The following is an 18,020-nucleotide window of genomic DNA, read 5'->3' as shown; positions in this document are numbered from 1 at the left end:
AACTGACAGCACCCACAGCCTGAACCTAGCCAGACTTGAACCCACGTGCCGGGACTCGAACCCAGCCGAAACCCAGGTTGGGACCTGAACCTGTGGTTTTAAATGAGACTCGCTCACCCGGTGTCTGGACTCACGAGGTTCAGTTCTTCCTGCCTCCACGCAGAAGGAATTCAGCGAGAGACAAGGTGATAGGCAAGCAACAGATTTATTAGGATAGGGCGCTTGTGAGAGACGCAAGCAGGCGGGCCCGGAGGCTGCGCTGAGGATCCAGCGGGCTACAGCTTCATCCTCCGAGGGGAGTGGGGGTGGGGGACCGCCTCTTCCTCTCTCCTTGCGCAGTAGCTCCTCCTTGGTATCCAGTAAGGGGTGCATTCAGACCCAAGGTCCTCACCTCCTGCCCCGGGTCTGAAGCTGAATGCAGGGCTCATCCCGTCCCCCACCCGACGTCTGGCGGCTCCACGAGTCCAGCAGCCTGCCCTGATCTGATGGCTTCCTTGGGCAATGATTAGCTCACAGCGATCTCCCAGCGTCCCCAGGTTTCCCTCTTTATCTAGAGTCCCTTATTGGGACTTCTCCAGCCACCTGTGCCTGCTCCATCCTGATCACCAGATCACCATCAGAGGGAACAAAATGCTTGATCTGGTGGATTCTGGAGCTCAGGTCATTTTAGAAATCCTTGGGGGTGGTTTCCATGGGGGTCTGGACGGCAGTGTTTTTCATGGTTCCAAACAACAGGAACCCCAAAGTGAGTCAACATCCCAGTGCTGATTCCAGTTCATATGGAAATTCAGTTCCCCAGCAGGCTGCCAGGCGATGCTTTGTTTCCAGAGTGATGCTTTGTTTCCCTGTTGCTGTCTCTGGAAGATCGGGGCTTCCACCTCGCCCTCTGCCCTCCTCCCCTCCTTCCTGCCTCCCTCAAGCAGCCCCGGCCAGCGGCCCCTCCCTTCTCCCGCTCTGTCTCAGGTGGTGCTTTTCCCCTGGGAGGCGGAGAGACCCCGGGCCCTCCTTAAAGATAAAAAAACCTAAAACACTAAAAACATAAGACCAGAGGCCCCAAAAGGTCAGATGAGTCAGCCAGGTTCTCATAACTGGTCTGTAGGCACACAGCCCGGGAACCCCACCCCCCAATGTGTGTTTCCCATTGCATGTTTCCCAATGTGTGTGTGTGTGTGTGTGTGTGTGTGTGTGTGTGTGTGTGAGAAACTTCCTAAATCTGAAAAGATCTTGACAGATCTATACTTAAGCTTTTTCTGTGAGTATTTGCGTTTTTATCCTATTCCACTTGACCTGTATTATCTGTGTTGAGGAAAATGAATGTCATCAAGGAATAATACAATGGAGAGAGACCTGAAACCCGCCCGTCACCCAGGGCGGACCCTCCCCTCTCAGGAAAGGCTTCCTAACTCGCCTGAGGCTAAGGATTGTCTGCTCTCTGAAGGCACAACCACCGCTCAGGAGCAAACGTTTTTCTCATTTTCACGAGCCACTGCTGCGGCTTCCAAAGCGTGGTCCCCAAGAGTCTGCCGCCCACTGGCCTCCCCCGGGAGACACGAGGCCAGGACAGCTCTTGGGGGCTGCCCCTTGCGTTCCTCTCCCCCCAGCAAGGCATCCTGCCCCCCGACCCCCGAACTTGCCCACAAGCTGTTCCAGATGAGAACAGGTCTTGGACTCATATTAGGGTCCAGGGCCCCGTCTGTGACCCGCTTGCCTCGCACAGCCCTTTTCTCCACTCCCCTCACCACCCTTGTCACGAGCAAGCATCCCTGGCATGTGTGCGACAGGCTGTGGCTACCCCTGCGTTACTTTAAACTCTGCTCCTCTGCTGTGTCCGGTCCAGCCCTGAAAAGGACATTCATAGCCACATCACAGTCGCAAACGAGGTGGTCCCTCATCTCCAAACTTCTGTGCAGTTTGGTAGAAGGACAGGAGGAAAGAAAAGCCAAGAGCCGGAGGAGAAAACCAGGCGGGCAGAAACCCCTCTCATCCAGTCGAGGAGCGGCCGGGCTGGCGGCCGGCGGCCGGGCTCTGTGCCCGCAGGCCAGGCTCCCTGGGCTCAGGCCACGACTGAGCCTCCTCCTGCCTCAGTTTCCTTGCCTGTAATGACTGCGTGGGGGAAAGCAGAGGGTGGCTGCGCTGGGCAAATGCATTCACGTGGCACCCAGAACAGGGCTGGCACCTGCATACGCATGCATGGCGTATCTTTACTGAGGCCAGGGAGAGGCACCACCAGGCAGCATCACTCTGTGCCACCGTGCCTGTCACTATAGCCAGCCCCCCAGGAGGACTCCCTCCAGGACCTTGTCCCCCATCCCAGTTCTCAGTACACCAGGCACGTGGGCCAGGCTGCACCAAACATCCCACCAAACATCCCACTTGCCCCAAAGTGGGCAGTTCCTGGGCTCCTCTCTCCTTCCCTGGCTGCTCTGTAGGCAGCTCATTTCGACTCCAGAGCCCCCGTGCGGTGCTTGTCTCATCCTTGCGAGTTTTCTCGTTTGCTTTATGATACGCCTCAGACGGGCGAGCATGACATGCCGTCTATGCACAGATTCGCTGATGCTCCCTCCAGAACACGAAGTGTTTTTAGCTGACGCCAAGTTCCTGACATACTAGCCTGTCAGGTCTGCGGAGGCCGGGGGCTTCACTCCAGGTGACAGGTGGGGTGTGCTGGGCCACCGCAGCTCAGCTCAGACGCCTGAGAACTTAGGTGCCAAAAAACACGTGTGCATGAAAGTAGAGTTTGCTTTTTAAAACCAGAAAAGGAACCCGGACTTTTAGAAGCTTCTTCTTTTTTTTTTTTCCTTTTTTTCTTTTTATGGCTGCGCCTGTGGCATATGGAGGTTCCCAGGCTAGGAGTCGAGTTGGAGTGGCAGCTGCCGGCCTAGAGCACAGCCACAGCAATGCAGGATCCAAGCCACGTCTGTGACCTACACCACAGCCTGTGGCAACACTGGATCCTTAACCCACTGAGCGGGGCCAGGGACCAAACCTGCGTCCTCATGGATACTAGTCGGGTTCTTAACCCGCTTAGCCACGATGGGAACTCTGTGTAGAAGCTTCTCGATGAGCTTAGAAGTGTCTGCAGAGCATCCCTGGTCCTCGCTCCCTGGGTCTGGGTTGGGGGACATCTGGGGTCAGCCCCTGCAGGCGGACAATCCAAGAGGGACAGCCATGGCGCTGGCGCTGGGTTTGGAACACGGAACTTGGAGCGAATTGCTGCGTTTCAGACCGATTATCCGCCCGGTGCTCTGTGGCAGTTTGGTGCGAGTGACTTTTTCTGAAGGGCCGCGGAGTGTCGGAGTCACGGGAAGGCTGTACGCAGTCCCCTTGACTTCAGAGAGGGACCGACGGAGGCACTGGCCAGTGCTGGGGAACGGCGCGTGCCCGTGGCCGTGGTAACGGGGGAAAGGCGCGTGCCCGTGGCCGTGGTAACGGGGTCGTGCTTTCTTCTCCCCCAGAGCTGGGCGAGATCAAAAACGTCACCACCACGCAGCCCTCCCTGGAGCTGGACGGGCTGGAGAAGTACACCAACTACAGCATCCAGGTGCTGGCCTTTACCCGGGCTGGAGACGGCGTGCGAAGCGAGCAGATCTTCACCCGGACCAAAGAGGATGGTGAGCTGGGGGCGGGCCGCGGGCCCCTGGGCCACACGCGGGAGGCGCCCGTCGGGCGCAGCCTTCCCAGGCTGGGCTCACGAGGAGGAGGAGGAGGACGGGTCAGGGGGCCTGCCTTTGGCTCCCCCACCTCTCGTCGGCTTTGCTCCACGCAGACAGCCCGCTGCCCTCCGCACATACGCCAGCGCCACTCAGACCAGCACGTCTGGGTCCCATTTGCCTGATGTATCCACTGTTTCTCTCCTCCCCTAGAATTTCCTTTTCTTTTCTTTTTTTCTTTTTGGCCACATCTCATTTTAAGCAGAAGTGTCTTTTATCCCAGGGCTGTAACATGTATCATCTCCGTTTTTGTATCCCGTTACATTGAATTTAGGCTCTTTAGCTGTTAGTGTAGCTCTGATTATTGCCATTCCTCTGCTTAAAAATTATGTAAGGGGAGTTCCCATCATGGCACAGTGGGTTAAGAATCTGGCATTGCAGCAGCTGTGCTGTTGGCTGCAGCTGTGGCTCAGATTTGATCCCTGGCCCAGGAACTCCCATATGGTGCGGGTGCAGCTGATAAAGAAAAAAGAATGTTCTGGTTTAGGTCATCTTTCTGTGCCAGCTTGAGAATAATGTTAGAATAAGCCCTCAATTTGAGAGCTTCATGTTAATTCTTTTTAATTTCTTACAAGATTTCATGACTTAGTAATATTTTAAGTCATAGTACAATTCTCAGATCACTAATTCTTGCCATTCCACACAATTTGGACTTGGTTATATGACTATTTCCCAAACCAGCAAAAAACTGTATGGAAAATGGGGGGGTGTATTATTTTATCTTTATGTCTTTTTTTAGGGCCACACCTGCAGCATATGGAGGTTCCCATGCTAGGGGTCTAATTGGAGCTACAGCTTCCCGCATACACTACAGCCACAGCAATACCAGATCCGAGCCTCGTCTGTGACCTACATCACAGCTCACGGCAACGCCGGATCCTTAATCCAGTGAGTGAGGCCAGGGATCGAACCCGCAACCTCATGGTTCCTAGTTGGATTCGTTTCTGCTGCCCCAAGATGGGAACTCCCAGGGGGTTGTATTATTTTAAGGGAAACCATGAAGGGCCTTATCCAAGACTTCTTGAAGAATAATTTAAGTTCTAATACATCTTCTAGCAATCGTAAGAAAAGTAGTTTCCAGCTTCATAACAGGAGCAATTGCTGTCAAATTGATGGCCATGTGGAACTTTCCAGATCAGAGCTCAGAGTTATACCAGAGCCAGGGTCGAGATGGGAGCCACGCGCCCCGAATTCCGTGCTGACTGGGCTCTGCAGGTGGTTTCTGCCTTCTTACAGGACGCTGTCCCCCAGGAGGCCAGGCAGGGTGGGGGCGGAGGGCTGTTGTCCGCGACCCACGCCCGCCGTGGCAGGTTTGAGGTCCTCCCCTACAGAGACCACCCCCACGGTGTCACCTCACACCGTATCTGTCCTGTGGGAGCAAAGCTGGGGACCCGCACGCAGAGGCCTCGGTAGACACTTCCCATCAGCTTGTGCATCAGCTCATGACACTTCTCGACACTCAGAGCACCGCTCTCCGCTCCCCCCCCTCTGCAGACCCAGCCCCGCCCCCAGCCCCGCCCCCACCGTGGTTCTGCCCGTCCACCTGCCACGTTCTGGTCACGGTCTCTCCAGCCCGTCTTGCGTTCTAGTTCCGGCATACAAATCAAACCTCATCACTTCTAGTTCTTCTAGAGCACCTGAGTAATTATTCCCAGGCAAGTGCAGGTGACAGCCGATTCTACTCAGAGAAATGGAATTATTTAAGGAAGTCTAAGGCCAAAACGCAGGGCCATGAGGAAGTCACACCTTCACGGACTCAGCTACAAAGCTGAGTGAAGATGGCCGTAATTTAATTTTTAAAATGTAACAGCCACATGTAGATATTAGCCCTGGGACTTTGGCCCCTGATCTCACCTTCTCTGAACTGTCTTCGTGTATAACCTCTCCACAACAGACTGCACAGAACGAAGATCTAAAAAGTGAAGTGATGTGTGCAGACACCTAGCTTGACACATAGTGGGTTGGATCCTGACACTAGATACTTGATCACTTGATCTCTGCTCCTTCAGAGCGAGGGTGGAACATTCTTTTGCATTGCTAAGCAATAACACTCATGTCCCGAGAATTATCATCTAAAGAGTAAGTTGATCAGCAGCATCCATTTTGACACCTGCATTTTTCAGGAGAAGGTACAGAAATCCGCTAAGGGAGAGCTCTCCACTGCCCCTTAGTGACCAGTGGCTTTGGATCGATTTTTAATCACACCTCCAGTTTTAGAAATCATAGAGCTCTGTCTCAAAACTCGACCCTGAGACCCTAACTCTAATTTGTCAATCAGTTATTCTCTGCTCTCATACCCAGGGGAAGTAACAATAAAAAAGAAAGAAAGAAGGAAGGAAGGAAGGAAAGAGAGAGAGAAAGAAAGAGAGAGAGGGAAAGAAAGAGAAAGAAAGAAAGAAAGAAAGAAAGAAAGAAAGAAAGAAAGAAAGAAAGAAAGAAAGAAAGAAAGAAAGAAAGAAGAGAAAAAAAATAGTACACGGAGATTTGATAGATTGAAGAAGGCCCTGCCTTGGGTATACCAGTTGTCCCAGGCAGGAGTCAAGGATTCCCCTTGTGCGGGAGGGTGGGGCCAAAAGATGCTGTGGAGCTGAATGTCAGTATTTACGTGGCTAAGTCATTGGCACTGTCAGAGAGGAGAGGAGCGGAGCAAAGATTAGCTGCGTGGCTAAGTCATTGGCACTGTCAGAGAGGAGAGGAGCGGAGCAAAGATTAGCTGCGTGGCTAAGTCATTGGCACTGTCAGAGAGGAGAGGAGCGGAGCAAAGATTAGCTGAAAGGAGAGAAAAGCTAGCGTAATAATGAGTCTCTCTCCCAGAGTCCCATGAAAAACTCACTAATCTAGAAATGGAGAATTGTGCCAGCCACCTTTACAGACTCAATATCTAACACCCGTAGGCATTTGAGCAGCTTACAGGGCTGAATACAGCTTTGAGTCTGCTTGAAAGAATGCTTAGTCGAATTCAGAGCATAGATCCTGTTGATGCGTCCCTGAAGTCTTATGATTTTGGAGGCTGGATTACACCGCCAACTTCAATTACAGGTTGCAAAAATGTTAGCATTCCAGTAAAATGGTAATTGTCCACTCAAGTTTTTCCTCGGGGAAGCACTCTTCTAGGCACAGGTCGAAGCCTCACTGTTCATTTGACATCCTTGCACGTAAAGAAATGTGAACACATTCACAGCGAACATTCAGTTAAATCTTCTATGTCCAACACGGCTCTTCAATTAGTGTCCCTTACCCCTCAGTGTCGGGGGCCTGGAGTTTTATGTTGTGTCGTCAGGTCACTGGTCACCTTGGAAAGGGGACACAGATCACTTGTTAGTGAAAGAGACAAAAATAGAATCAAAATATAAATAAATAAAAATAGATTAAAGACATGAAATTGAAAAATAAAAGACAAGAAGTTTACTTTTACAGGGGATAACCTTCCATTGAAATGTGTGTTTCGAGAACAAGTCATCTGTGCCGTCGGCTAAGTAGTTTCTTAGCCTCTCTGATGACTCTTAAGTCAGTGTGTCTTGGACACGTTCTTGGGACCCTAGACAGAGTCTCAGACCCATAAATACAGTTGTGGGTCCACAGATATATTTTCAGGGTCTGCAAAAACTACTCTTCTTTCCCAGGATGCGCCGCCCATGAGAACTTGAACTTGTTTTTATTGCTGCAAGGCCGCCAAAGATGATGTGCTGAGCTAGCTTTCTGTTTTTTGAACACCAGACAACTAATTCTGAATTCCATAACATTTGTGAAATCCTAAGATAGTTTTATTTGCTGAGAATATAATCTGAGCAGAGCCATGGGGAAATAGAGCACAAACACACACCATCTATTAATTTTCCAATGATTATTTTCATTCTGCCGGCAGCCCCGGATGGTTTTCTGCAAAAGTAAACACTGTATATGGATAAGTAGCAACCGTTGTGTTTAAGTGCAAATATTTGCATAATACATGAAGCTCTATAAGGTAAGCTGTGAGAAGAAGGCCAGCAGGAGGTGTGCTATTTGATCTTTGATCCCTCTTTGCCACAATTAACCACCTCATTGGTGGGACATCTGAAAGTAGAGCCAAGGGTAGGTGAAAAACAGACATCAGTATATTTCTGAATCCCCGGGCCACTCATCTCTTGCGCTGTCCATTCTCTTGCAGGCATGGATGGTGTGCTTTTAGGTGATAATGTAACTGCACCTTGGTTCACCTTAAAAGTGATGGACTCGTGTGTGTGTGTGTGTGTGTGTGTGTGTGTGTGTGTTTGCTGACCACCAGCAGTGCAGCCTTTCGGAGACATTGAAGGCTCTGTGTGTGCCATGGGAAAGCCTGCTGATCAAATTAATCAACATCAATACTGCTTGGGCTCCCAGGATGGCCCAGCATCCAGCAGGGCCATGACATGCTCTGGGCAGTAGCATCCACACCAGCGGCACAACAGACCAAGTTCTAGGCGCCTTCTACCATGTGGATTCAAAGCTCCCTTCCTGCAGTCCTTCTCCTAGGGTTCCGAGGGCTCTAGGGGCCTCCAGGTGCCCAGGGGTCATCAGGAGACCCCGGGCGGCTCCCCCTCCCCGCTCTGCTTTGGGAAGAGCCACTGCGCTTCCCCGGGGTTGCATGTGATAGCACACGTGACACTTGAAAGGGTTTGTCTGCTTCAAAGACTGTTTGGCCACCACGGCTCTGGTGAGAGCCAAGGACAGAAGGCCGGGGTCTCATGGAAACGGGAGAGGAAAGGAGCCTGCATGCAGTGCTTGGCCCAGTGACAGCTGCTGCTGTGGGTGCGTCTGTGCAGCTTCTTGGCCGCTCACGGCTCAGAGAAGCCACTGTGGCCACTGTGGAGTCTGCGCCCAGGCGCATCTGGCTCTTGTGGTGGGTCCCATGCACACACGTGGGTGTGCCCACACACAGCACACCACAGCACACACATCAGACACTATGCACACATTCACACAGCACATGCCTCACACACACCACACACACTACATGCACACCACAAAGCACGCATATCACACACGCCACACACATGCACACACACTGTACACACTCTCACACTGCACACACCACACAAGCACCTGCCTCTGACTGATCACCAAGACCAGAAAAATGATGACAGAATGAAGCCGACCCAAGAGTCTGTGCGGTGCTTCGTCAGACCTCTGCCGTCCTTCAGATGGAGGCGGTGTTTTCACAGAACCGTGCCGCTGATGTCACACGCGAAGATCCATTATTCGGTGGCCTGACTGTATATGGACCCATCTGTGTCATGTGACAAGTTATCACAAACTGCACCTTCCAACCATGCAAATCCGAGATCTCACCCCTTCCCTGGGGCAGCAGCCAGGTGTGGGTTAGCAGGCTCCCGCCAGGGTCTCACAGGCTGAAATCACGGTGGCAGCTGGACCCAAGTCTCACCTGAGGCCGGGGCCTTGCCCGAGCTCGCTGGGGCCAGCAGGATCTGGTTCTGTGTGGCTGTAAGGCCGAGAGCCTGCCCTGAGCTCCTGGAGGCTGCCCACCAGTCACTGCCATGGGGCCAGCAGGTCACACAGTCACGGGGTCACAGCAGGGCAGTTTGCTCTTCAGCACCAACTCAAATCTCCCTCCGTCCCCGGCTTCTAGACCCTCTTGAAGAGGCTCCTCTGATTAGGTCAGGCCCACCCAAGTCACCCTCCTTTTGACGAACTTGAAGTCACAGATTAGGTCTTGAATTCTGTCTGCAAACTCCCTCCACCTTTGCCACACCACGTGGCCGGATTGTGAGAGCAATCCCTGCATCATGGTGGCAGGCACCACCCACACTCGAGGGCGAGTAATGACGCGGGGCTACATCAGAGAGTGGCGGTCACGGGCTCTATGCTAGAATCCTGCCTGCCACACTGGGCTCCTTTAGAACCGCTGTTCAGAGGACCCAGTATGTTCCAGGCACTGGCCAGGCCCTGGAGACGCTGGCAGGGCCTGCAGGCTGCTCAGGGAGACGGGTATGTGCCAGTCACCCTGAGTGAGTTATGACAGGTGTCACAGGAGGAGTCTAGAGAGGGAACTTGGGAGTCCTGACCCCTCGAGGCCAGTGACAAGGAAAGCTTCGTCTAGAAAGCACTGGTCGGTAGACGGTGAGAGATGAGTAACCGCCAGGGACAAGGCGGAGGGTGGGCACGGGTTCAGGCAGGAGGCGCCCAAGGCTCTTGGTCACCGCGTGTCAAGGTCCTGGCATGGGAGAGGCACGCCACATCCAGGGACCTCAAACAGGGTCTAGGCCACTGACCTGACACGTCCACCCGGAGGTCTGGAGGGCACGCCAGCCTCCACACCCTCTCAGAGGGAGGGAGGCAGACAGAGGAGGTCCCCGCCCTTGCATCCGAGGAGGTGGCTGTGCTGTTTCCTGCCACAGGGGGTGGGAAGAGGGAGGCTGGGCAGAGGGAGGCCAAGCCCCCTTTGGAACAGGGTGGATCTAAGGTGCCGTGAGCTCGAGCGGCGATGCGGGGAGTCAGGTATCTGAGCATCTGTGTGCGGAGGGGGGTGCCTGGGCAAACTGGGGGCAAAGTAGAAGACGTGGTTCTTAGCAGCTGCCTTCTTCAATCCAGACATCAGATCTGGAGCCAGAAGTTCATTCCACAATGGCCAGAAATCCATGAAAGCCACCAGAGTCTGCCTAGATGGTCCTAAGATACATCGAACTGGGTCACTCTGCTGTAATTGAGCAGAAATTGGCAGAACATGGCAAATCGACCCCAGATTACCGAAATGTAACCTGATGACTCGAATGCCCCAGCTCACTGTCCTCTGTCGCCTCTGTCTCCTGAAGCTCGCCACCTGCAGTGTTGTTAATTCAACACCAAGCCCTTGTGGCTCCAAATGAGGTGGTGGGTGTCTTGGCCATGCCCTCGCCGTAGGAAACTAAGCATAAACACTCTCCATCTTCGGGACAACGGTGCCTTGTTCCCAAGGACCCATTCATCTAAACTCACGTGTGTCCCCTTTTCTAGACCTTCTGCTGATGGTGGGACTTGTCAAACTGATCCAGAGATTTTATGTTTTCAAATAACCATGCCCATCCTAAGTTAACTCTCACCAGAGCTGTTGGTTTTGTTGTTTTGACGTAGAAGAGTCAAGGTGACAATTATCAGACCCACTTTCAACTCCAAGAATATTTACTGTGAAGTCACGTGGTTATTGGAGCAGGAGGACATCCAAAGCTCCCTTCAGGGGCTCACAAGGGACTGGCATTGGTTTGAATTTCAAGGTCTCCAGCCAGCAGGGAACCTCTTTTTACCTGCATGGCCAGAATAGTGAGGACCAAAGCTAGAGCCTCAGAGCTTCTCTCATGGCAGCTCTAACAGGCTCCTCCTTATCCGGTGGTCTCTCCACCAGCCCCCCTCCTTCAACATGGAAAATAAAGGGATGGGGGGAAGGGCGCTTCCGTTCAATCCCACTTCCCAAATTGTGCTTCATAGGTGTTCACAGCATTTCTTCGGTGATTTGCAGATGGGGGTTTGTGGTCTATAATGAACCATGAATCTTTGACCCAAAAATCCATACTCATGAAAAATGTCTCAGTGCCTCTCCTGAGCCAAAGAGAGCTGCCCTTACAGAGTGTCTGAGGCGCGGACGAGTGGTCTCTGGGGACGGAGGTAGTTCTCCCTGGTTCTTGTCAAACTCAAGAGGCAAAAGCTGTAACCCCCAGCCTGTTCAAAGCCACCGTAGCAGACTCGAGGATGACCGAGAAGCTAAATTCCCTACTCTTCCGTGGCAGGAAATCACCGACTGAAAAGGTAGAGACGGTGCCCAGGAACACAGGGACTTGAACTCACTCACCGCGTTCGTCCCTTCGAGGAAGCAGTGATTGATGGCACCTGTTGCTGACTTCATTTAGGGACCAGGGTGGGCGCAGGCACGGCTGCCATGGGGTTTGCCGCAGAGGAGGGCAAGGGGGCTCCGCTCTGAATACGACAAGGCAAAGGGGGGGATTCACAGCCAGGGATGGAGGGCGGGGTGGGGTCCCGGGGTGAAAAATGACTGAGAGGGTGAGGGGTGAGGAATAGTCTGGTTAAATCGACCTCAGGGCTTTTGCAGGAGGCAGGCTCGGATGAGCCGGTATTACCAGGAGGAGGAGAGAAAGGACCTTGGTCAGAGAGCATAGGTGACCCCATATTGTGCGGATTCGGGCTCGACTGATTTAGTAGGATTCTTGCTAAAATGGGCTCTTGGGGGACATGCCCCAGGAGGGGCTCAGAGGTCACATGGTCAGAGACACCCTGTGTCAGTTCCGGGGCAGCTGCCACAAAGCTCACAGATGGGGGGCGGGGGGGGAGGGTCACCAACAAGCACATGTCCTCTCAGTTCTGGAGCCAAGAAGTCCGGGGTCAAGGTGTCAGCAGGGCCGGTCCCCCCGCCCCGAGGGTCAGGAGGGAGCGTTTGTCCCAGGCCTCTGTCCCAGCTGGTAGACGCCGTCTGCTCCCCGTGTCGTCGCACCTTCTACAAGCATCTCTGTGCCCCCATCACCCCTTCCCCACAAGGACACCAGCCATGCTGGCCACGGCTCACCCGCGGACCCCAGTTCACCCCAGTTACCGCTGTTAAGAGTCCATCTCGGGTTAAGGTCACGTTCTGGGGTAGTCGGGCGAGGGCTTCAACGCCTGGGCGTGGAGGGGGCACAACCCAGGCTGCAGTGGAGACTCCAAGGGCTGCACAGAGGCCCCGGGGTGGGGTTGGGGGGGCGCCCTCGCGGTGGCTGAATGCTGGGCTCTTCTAGTTCCAGGTCCTCCGGCCGGAGTCAAGGCGGCCGCGGCCTCAGCCTCCATGGTCTTCGTGTCCTGGCTGCCGCCCCTCAAGCTCAACGGCATCATCCGGAAGTACACTGTCTTCTGCTCCCACCCCTACCCCACAGTAAGTCGCTCCCTCCCCCAGCGCCCCGAGCATCCTCCGCAAGGGAGCGCCCGTGTGGGACCTCCTCCTCCTGCTTCCCGCCAACGCGGGCCTTCCAGGGCCTCCCTCTCCCCCTGCTGTCTCACAAGTGAGCAGCATCCTCCCGACACCTCCTGCGCACACCCACTTCTGCATCCGTCCAAGGGAGACAGCTGTCTGGAATCATCACTGAGAGGGAGGGTTCCCACAGAACTGCCGGCCGGCTTGTCCCAGTCAAAACGCAGAGGCCCCAGTGCATAGTCAGTGGGCAGTCCCCAGCGATGTTGCTGTTGGACTTGTCCTTAAATGCACGTCGTGCCGCCGGCCTCCCGCCCCACCCTCCTTCCCTGCCCATCTCCCAGTGAGGCAGCGCAGCAGGCAGACCCCTTGTGCTAGAATTGAAGGCCTTGAGCAAGAATCTAGGACCCTCGGCTTCCCGTTGTGGCTCAACAGTGACAAACCTGACTAGCGTCCATGAGGACGTGAGTTCGGTCCCTAGCCCTGCTCCGTGGGTTAAGGATCAGGCATTTGCCATGAGCTGTGGTGTAGGTCACAGACGTGGCTCGGATCTGGTGTTGCTGTGGCTGTGGTGTAGGCCAGCCGTGGTAGTTCCAATTGGACCCCTAGCCTGGAAACATCCATATGCCTCGGGTGTGGCCCTAAAAAGCAAAAATAAAAAATAAAAAAAAAAGAATCTAGGACCCTCACAAGTATGATAGTCGCCTTAATCCAATTGCAAAGGAATTAAAAGTTGGAGTGCGCCGTACGTATTTCAAAGTACAGTGTTTGTTATCATTCATGTGATCACCAAGGAATACCACTGACAGAGTTAAACTGTTTCTAAACAAACAAAAGCATATCCAAAAGGGCAATTTTAAAGAAACAAAAATGATTCATCAGCATTATGATGTCTGGAGTTCCCATGTGGCTCAGTGGGTTAAGAACCTAGCATTTTCTCTGTGAGGGTGCGGGTTCTGTCCCTGGCCTCTCAGTGGGTTTCAGATCTGGCGTTGACGCAAGCGGCCACATAGCTCACAGAGGTGGCTTGGATCCCGTGTGTTGCTGTGATACTGGTGTAGCTCCAGTTTGACCCCTGGCTGAGGTGCAACCATAAAAAGAAAAAAAAAATGTATGATGTCTTCATAGAAATTTTTGTGGCATTTTCCCAGGTAGGCACTTTGTCCAGTTCCGTCTTTATCATCTCCCAGCTCCCGGCACAGAACCTGACAGGCATAACCACTCAATGAGTGTTTGTGGCGTGAAAACACAAATTAGCTATGGTGTTATTGCAGTGAAATGGCATGACATAAAATGTACCATGGTTTAGTGTCCAGCTCAGTGGCACTGAGAACATTCATGAACATTCAGCCGTCAGCACACCCACCTCCAGAAGGCTTGTTATCTTGCAAAACTGCAGCTCTGAACCCACTGAACTCTGACTCCCGTTTCCTACCCTCCCACCCCAGCCCCTGGCAACCACCACCCTGCCTTCTCCCTCTGTGAATTTGGCTGGTCCAGGAACCTCATACCTAGCCGTGGAATTACGCCGTGTTGTCTTTCTGTGTCTGGCTTGTTCCACCAAGCATCACGTGTTCCAGGTTCATCCGTGTTGTCGCGTGAGTCCGAAGCCCCTTCCTTTGTGAGGCCGCATGACATTCCTAAACTCAGTTACAAATCCATCTTGTATTGAAAATGAAGTTTTCTCAAGTCTAGGGTCCGCAGGGGACCTGGCGCCCCAATGGCACCATGGACAGGAAGGAGGATGAAGGGCGGGGAGACTGGGGGGGTGAGCGTGACTCGGAGGCCCATCTTTCTGCTGAAAACGGTGTACGTTCTGCGTTGATATGTCCGCAGTGGCATCTCTGGAGTCGAAGGAAGGACTTAGATGCCACGTGCTCAGTTTGGGTTTCCGCACTTTGGTGTGACTTCCTTACTTGGTTTCAAACATGCCGTTCATTCTCACCCGCGGAAACGCACCGTCAGATGCCACCATCGAAATCCGGAGAGCCGTGTAGGGTCCTGAGATTACAGGCCGGGTGCCCGTGTTCCTCCCCTCAGGCCATTCGCGAGGCCCCTGTGCGGGGTTCGGTCCTCTGACACCAGCCCTCACGGATCATCGAACTCACCAGAGAGAGGCAAAATTATTGCTCAAAGTGTGCCCACCTTTCACTAGAATTTGAATTGCTCCTTTTTTATTTTTTAATTTTTTATTATGGTTGATTCATAAGGTTCTGTCCCTTGCCTCTTTATTTGGATTCATTCATTCATTCATTCATTCACCTATGCACTGGAGGACCCACAATTGCTCGTTAGACTCCACCCGGCTTGGGAGAGACCAGCCTGGCGCAGGGAACTGGTGCGAGCAGCTCGCTCCCGTTCTGTCTTCCCAATCGGCTGTTTATCTCCAAACTAAATCCCAACCTGGCTCACTGGGAATTGGTCTGAGTGACGGGGGCTGAGCCCAGCGAGCTGGCGTGGCTGGATCTCGGGCGCCCTTTAGTCTCCATCCTCCCAGCCTACAAATCACGTCCTAGAAAAAAAGGAGTTACAGTCCTAAACCCGAGATCCAGCAGTCTGTAGGATGGAATATAAATATTTGGCCGGGGATTTCCAGGGTCTCCACGTGCAGAATAAAGGAATTCCACATCCAGAAGCTTTCCAACCAGAACCTTCCTGAAAATCCAGGAGCGAGACCAAGTCAGTCAGAAAAGTGGTCAGTAACTGAATTTCTCACCTCGTTGATGTCTTGCACCGCTAGCACGGGTCTCTGTGCTGTCTTGGACCACAGTTAGATCTAGAAATACCATTATTGCGAGGCGCCTGTGACCTCCCGGGAAGCACCACTTATTAAGCTGTGCAAGGAGCACTGGGGACCCCAGAGCGGTCCTCCGTAACGTGAAGCTTCTTTCCATCTCTAGAGCCACTTTGCTCTTCATCTATTTCAAACATCATTTCAGAGCATGAGGCCTATTTTTAATAGACTTCATTTTCTAGAGCAGTTGTAGGTTGACAGCAAAATTGAGTGTGAGGGGCAGAGATTTCTCCTGCGAAACCTGTTTTTAAAATAAAAAAATACCACCTACTACTCAGTTTTTTCCCATGGAGTGAATAAAAGAAACTATTAACTTACTGAAAAGGAGGATTCCCCCCATCTTTAGTTTCTGTAATCGATTTTTTAAAACTTTTATTTTGGGGAGTTCCCGTTGGGGCGCAGCAGAAATGAATCCGACTAGGAAGCATGAGGTTGCCGGTTCGATCCCTGGCCTTGCTCACTCAGTGGGTTAAGGATCCAGCGTTGCCGTGAGCTGTGGTGTCGGTCACAGACGCAGCTCGGATCCTGCATGGCTGTGGCTGTGGTGTTGGCCTGCAGCTGCAGCTCAGATTCGACCCCTAGCCTGGGAACCTCCATATGCCATGGGTGTGGCCCTAAAAAGACAAAAGACAAAAATAAATAAATGCATTTTCTTATTCTTGATAATTATCTTAAAGTATAGTTGATTTACAGTGTTGTATCAATTTCTGCTGTACAGCAAAGTGACCCAGTCTCTCTCACACACACACACACACACACACACACACACACACACCCTTTTTCTCACACACACACACACACACACACACACACCCTTTTTCTCATAGCATCCCCACCACGGTCTGTCCCAAGAGACTGGATAGAGTTCCCTGTGCTGTATGGAAGGACCTCATTGCTTATCCATTCTAAGCGGAGTGGTTTGCATCCACTAAGCCCAAACTGTAATTTAATTTTAAGTCAGAAACCTGGAAGCCGTGACATTTTCTGAGGATTTTGCATTTCTGCCTGTGTGACTAAGGAGACACCAGAGGGCAGTGTGAGTTCTGTTTTTCTTGCTCCTGATTTTTTTTTTTTCCTCCTTTGAAATGACTTCATAGTCGAATGTAGAACATGAGAGGATAAATTAGGACACAGCATACTCTGTAATTTAATCTTCTTCATAAGCGTCCCTCAGCGACCTCCTTGCTGCTGCCGGTGTTCTCAGAGGATCCTGGATTCACCTCCCTTCCTCAGGAAAGGACCTCCTTCCAGACCCGGGGGCTCTTTCATATGTAAAGCACATTGTCGGGTGAGAGGCATTTGTTTCCTGGCGGCGCTCAGATCTGCCTGGTGAAAGGCATTAGAATAGGAAATGCTGCAGGTTCCCAGACGGAAACTGTCAATGGGTCTCAAGACAGGTCATCTCCAAGTAGCACGTTTGCTGTGAGCAGCCCACCAATGCAATGAGGCATCCGCCTCCCCGAGCAGAGCGAAACCTCAAAATCCCCAAGGTTCAGGATCTCATCCACCCACGTTTTGGACCATGGCTATTCATTTTCACCAGTCGTCTGGATGGTCAGCTCATACACCAGGACAAGCAACAGGAATCCAAGGAAGTGGGTTTACCTTGTAAGGTCCAGGCAGAAAGCGGCTAAGCTGGGTTTCCTCTCTAACAACCCTCCCTACGTAAAAGCAGACTGTGAGAAATGTTATAGCGTACACGAGTTTTAGGATGTAGAAGTGGTCTATTTTACGTAGCTAAGCTGGGATGGACATAGAAATGTGAAATTAGATAGCACAAACTTCTCGTGAATGAAGAATAAAAATTGGAAGGCCTGGAGTTCCCTGGTGGCCTAGCAGTTAAGGATCTCATGGGGTCACTGCTGTGGCATGGGTTCAGTCCCTGGCCCGGGAACTTCTGCATGTTATAATCATGGCCAGAAAAATAAAATAAAATAAAATATACATCAGAAGCACTAAAACATTATATCAAGGAGCTGTGACCCATATCCATCAGTCCAGTTTCAGAGGATAATGCTATCCAGTTCCTGCAGAGAGTATGGCCCCGTAGATGTTGCTGAATGAGCAAGTGAGACTCGCTCGTTCACTCGTCATTTCTAAGTTCTGCGAAGCACATAAAGTCACCTCGACCAGGTCCAGACGCGGTTCAAGCCAAGGTAGCAGATGTGTATTTGCCTCCAAACCCTCCCAAAAGGGCATCTCCTAGTACCATGGTGGGGCTGAGGGCAAGATAGAGTGGCTTCAGAGAACAAGAAATGCTCAGGAATCTCAAAGAATGGTGCCAGAACAGACTCAGACAAGGAGCGTCTAACGTGCCCACCTGGATTTACGGTGATGCCCTTCCTAATGCTGACGTCAGCATGGACCTCCTGGTGGCAAAACTCCATGGCCTCTTTGCAAGGGGTCATGCTCTTCCCATTTTAAGTCTTACCACCACATGCTATTACAGTTATTTGTTTTAAATTCTTTATTCTTAGCGTCCACTGTCCTTTTATTCTTTCTCTTTTGCGGCTCCCCTCCCTCAACACCCCACCCTGAAAGGCAGGCATTTTTCACTTCTCTTCCTTTACCCTTTTTCATATTTTTTCCTATCTCCATGGTGATTGAATCC

At 52.2% G+C, this 18,020-nt stretch overlaps 1 protein-coding gene across 1 annotated transcript in view; it reads left to right on the top strand.

Annotated features, from left to right (window-relative positions):
- The window catches only part of DSCAM (DS cell adhesion molecule), a 725,315-nt gene that overhangs the window by 624,579 nt on the left and 82,716 nt on the right, over positions 1-18,020 (top strand). Inside the window, 2 exon segments of the mRNA XM_021071497.1 lie at positions 3,456-3,611; positions 12,446-12,579. Of these exon segments, the coding sequence (XP_020927156.1) occupies positions 3,456-3,611; positions 12,446-12,579 (290 nt within the window).

This window comes from Sus scrofa, chromosome 13 (genome assembly GCF_000003025.6).
Source record: "Sus scrofa isolate TJ Tabasco breed Duroc chromosome 13, Sscrofa11.1, whole genome shotgun sequence".
Classification (NCBI taxonomy): Eukaryota; Metazoa; Chordata; class Mammalia; order Artiodactyla; family Suidae; genus Sus; species Sus scrofa.
The sequence above is the reverse complement of the archived record's forward strand: the minus strand, read 5'-3'. Positions and strand labels throughout refer to the sequence as shown.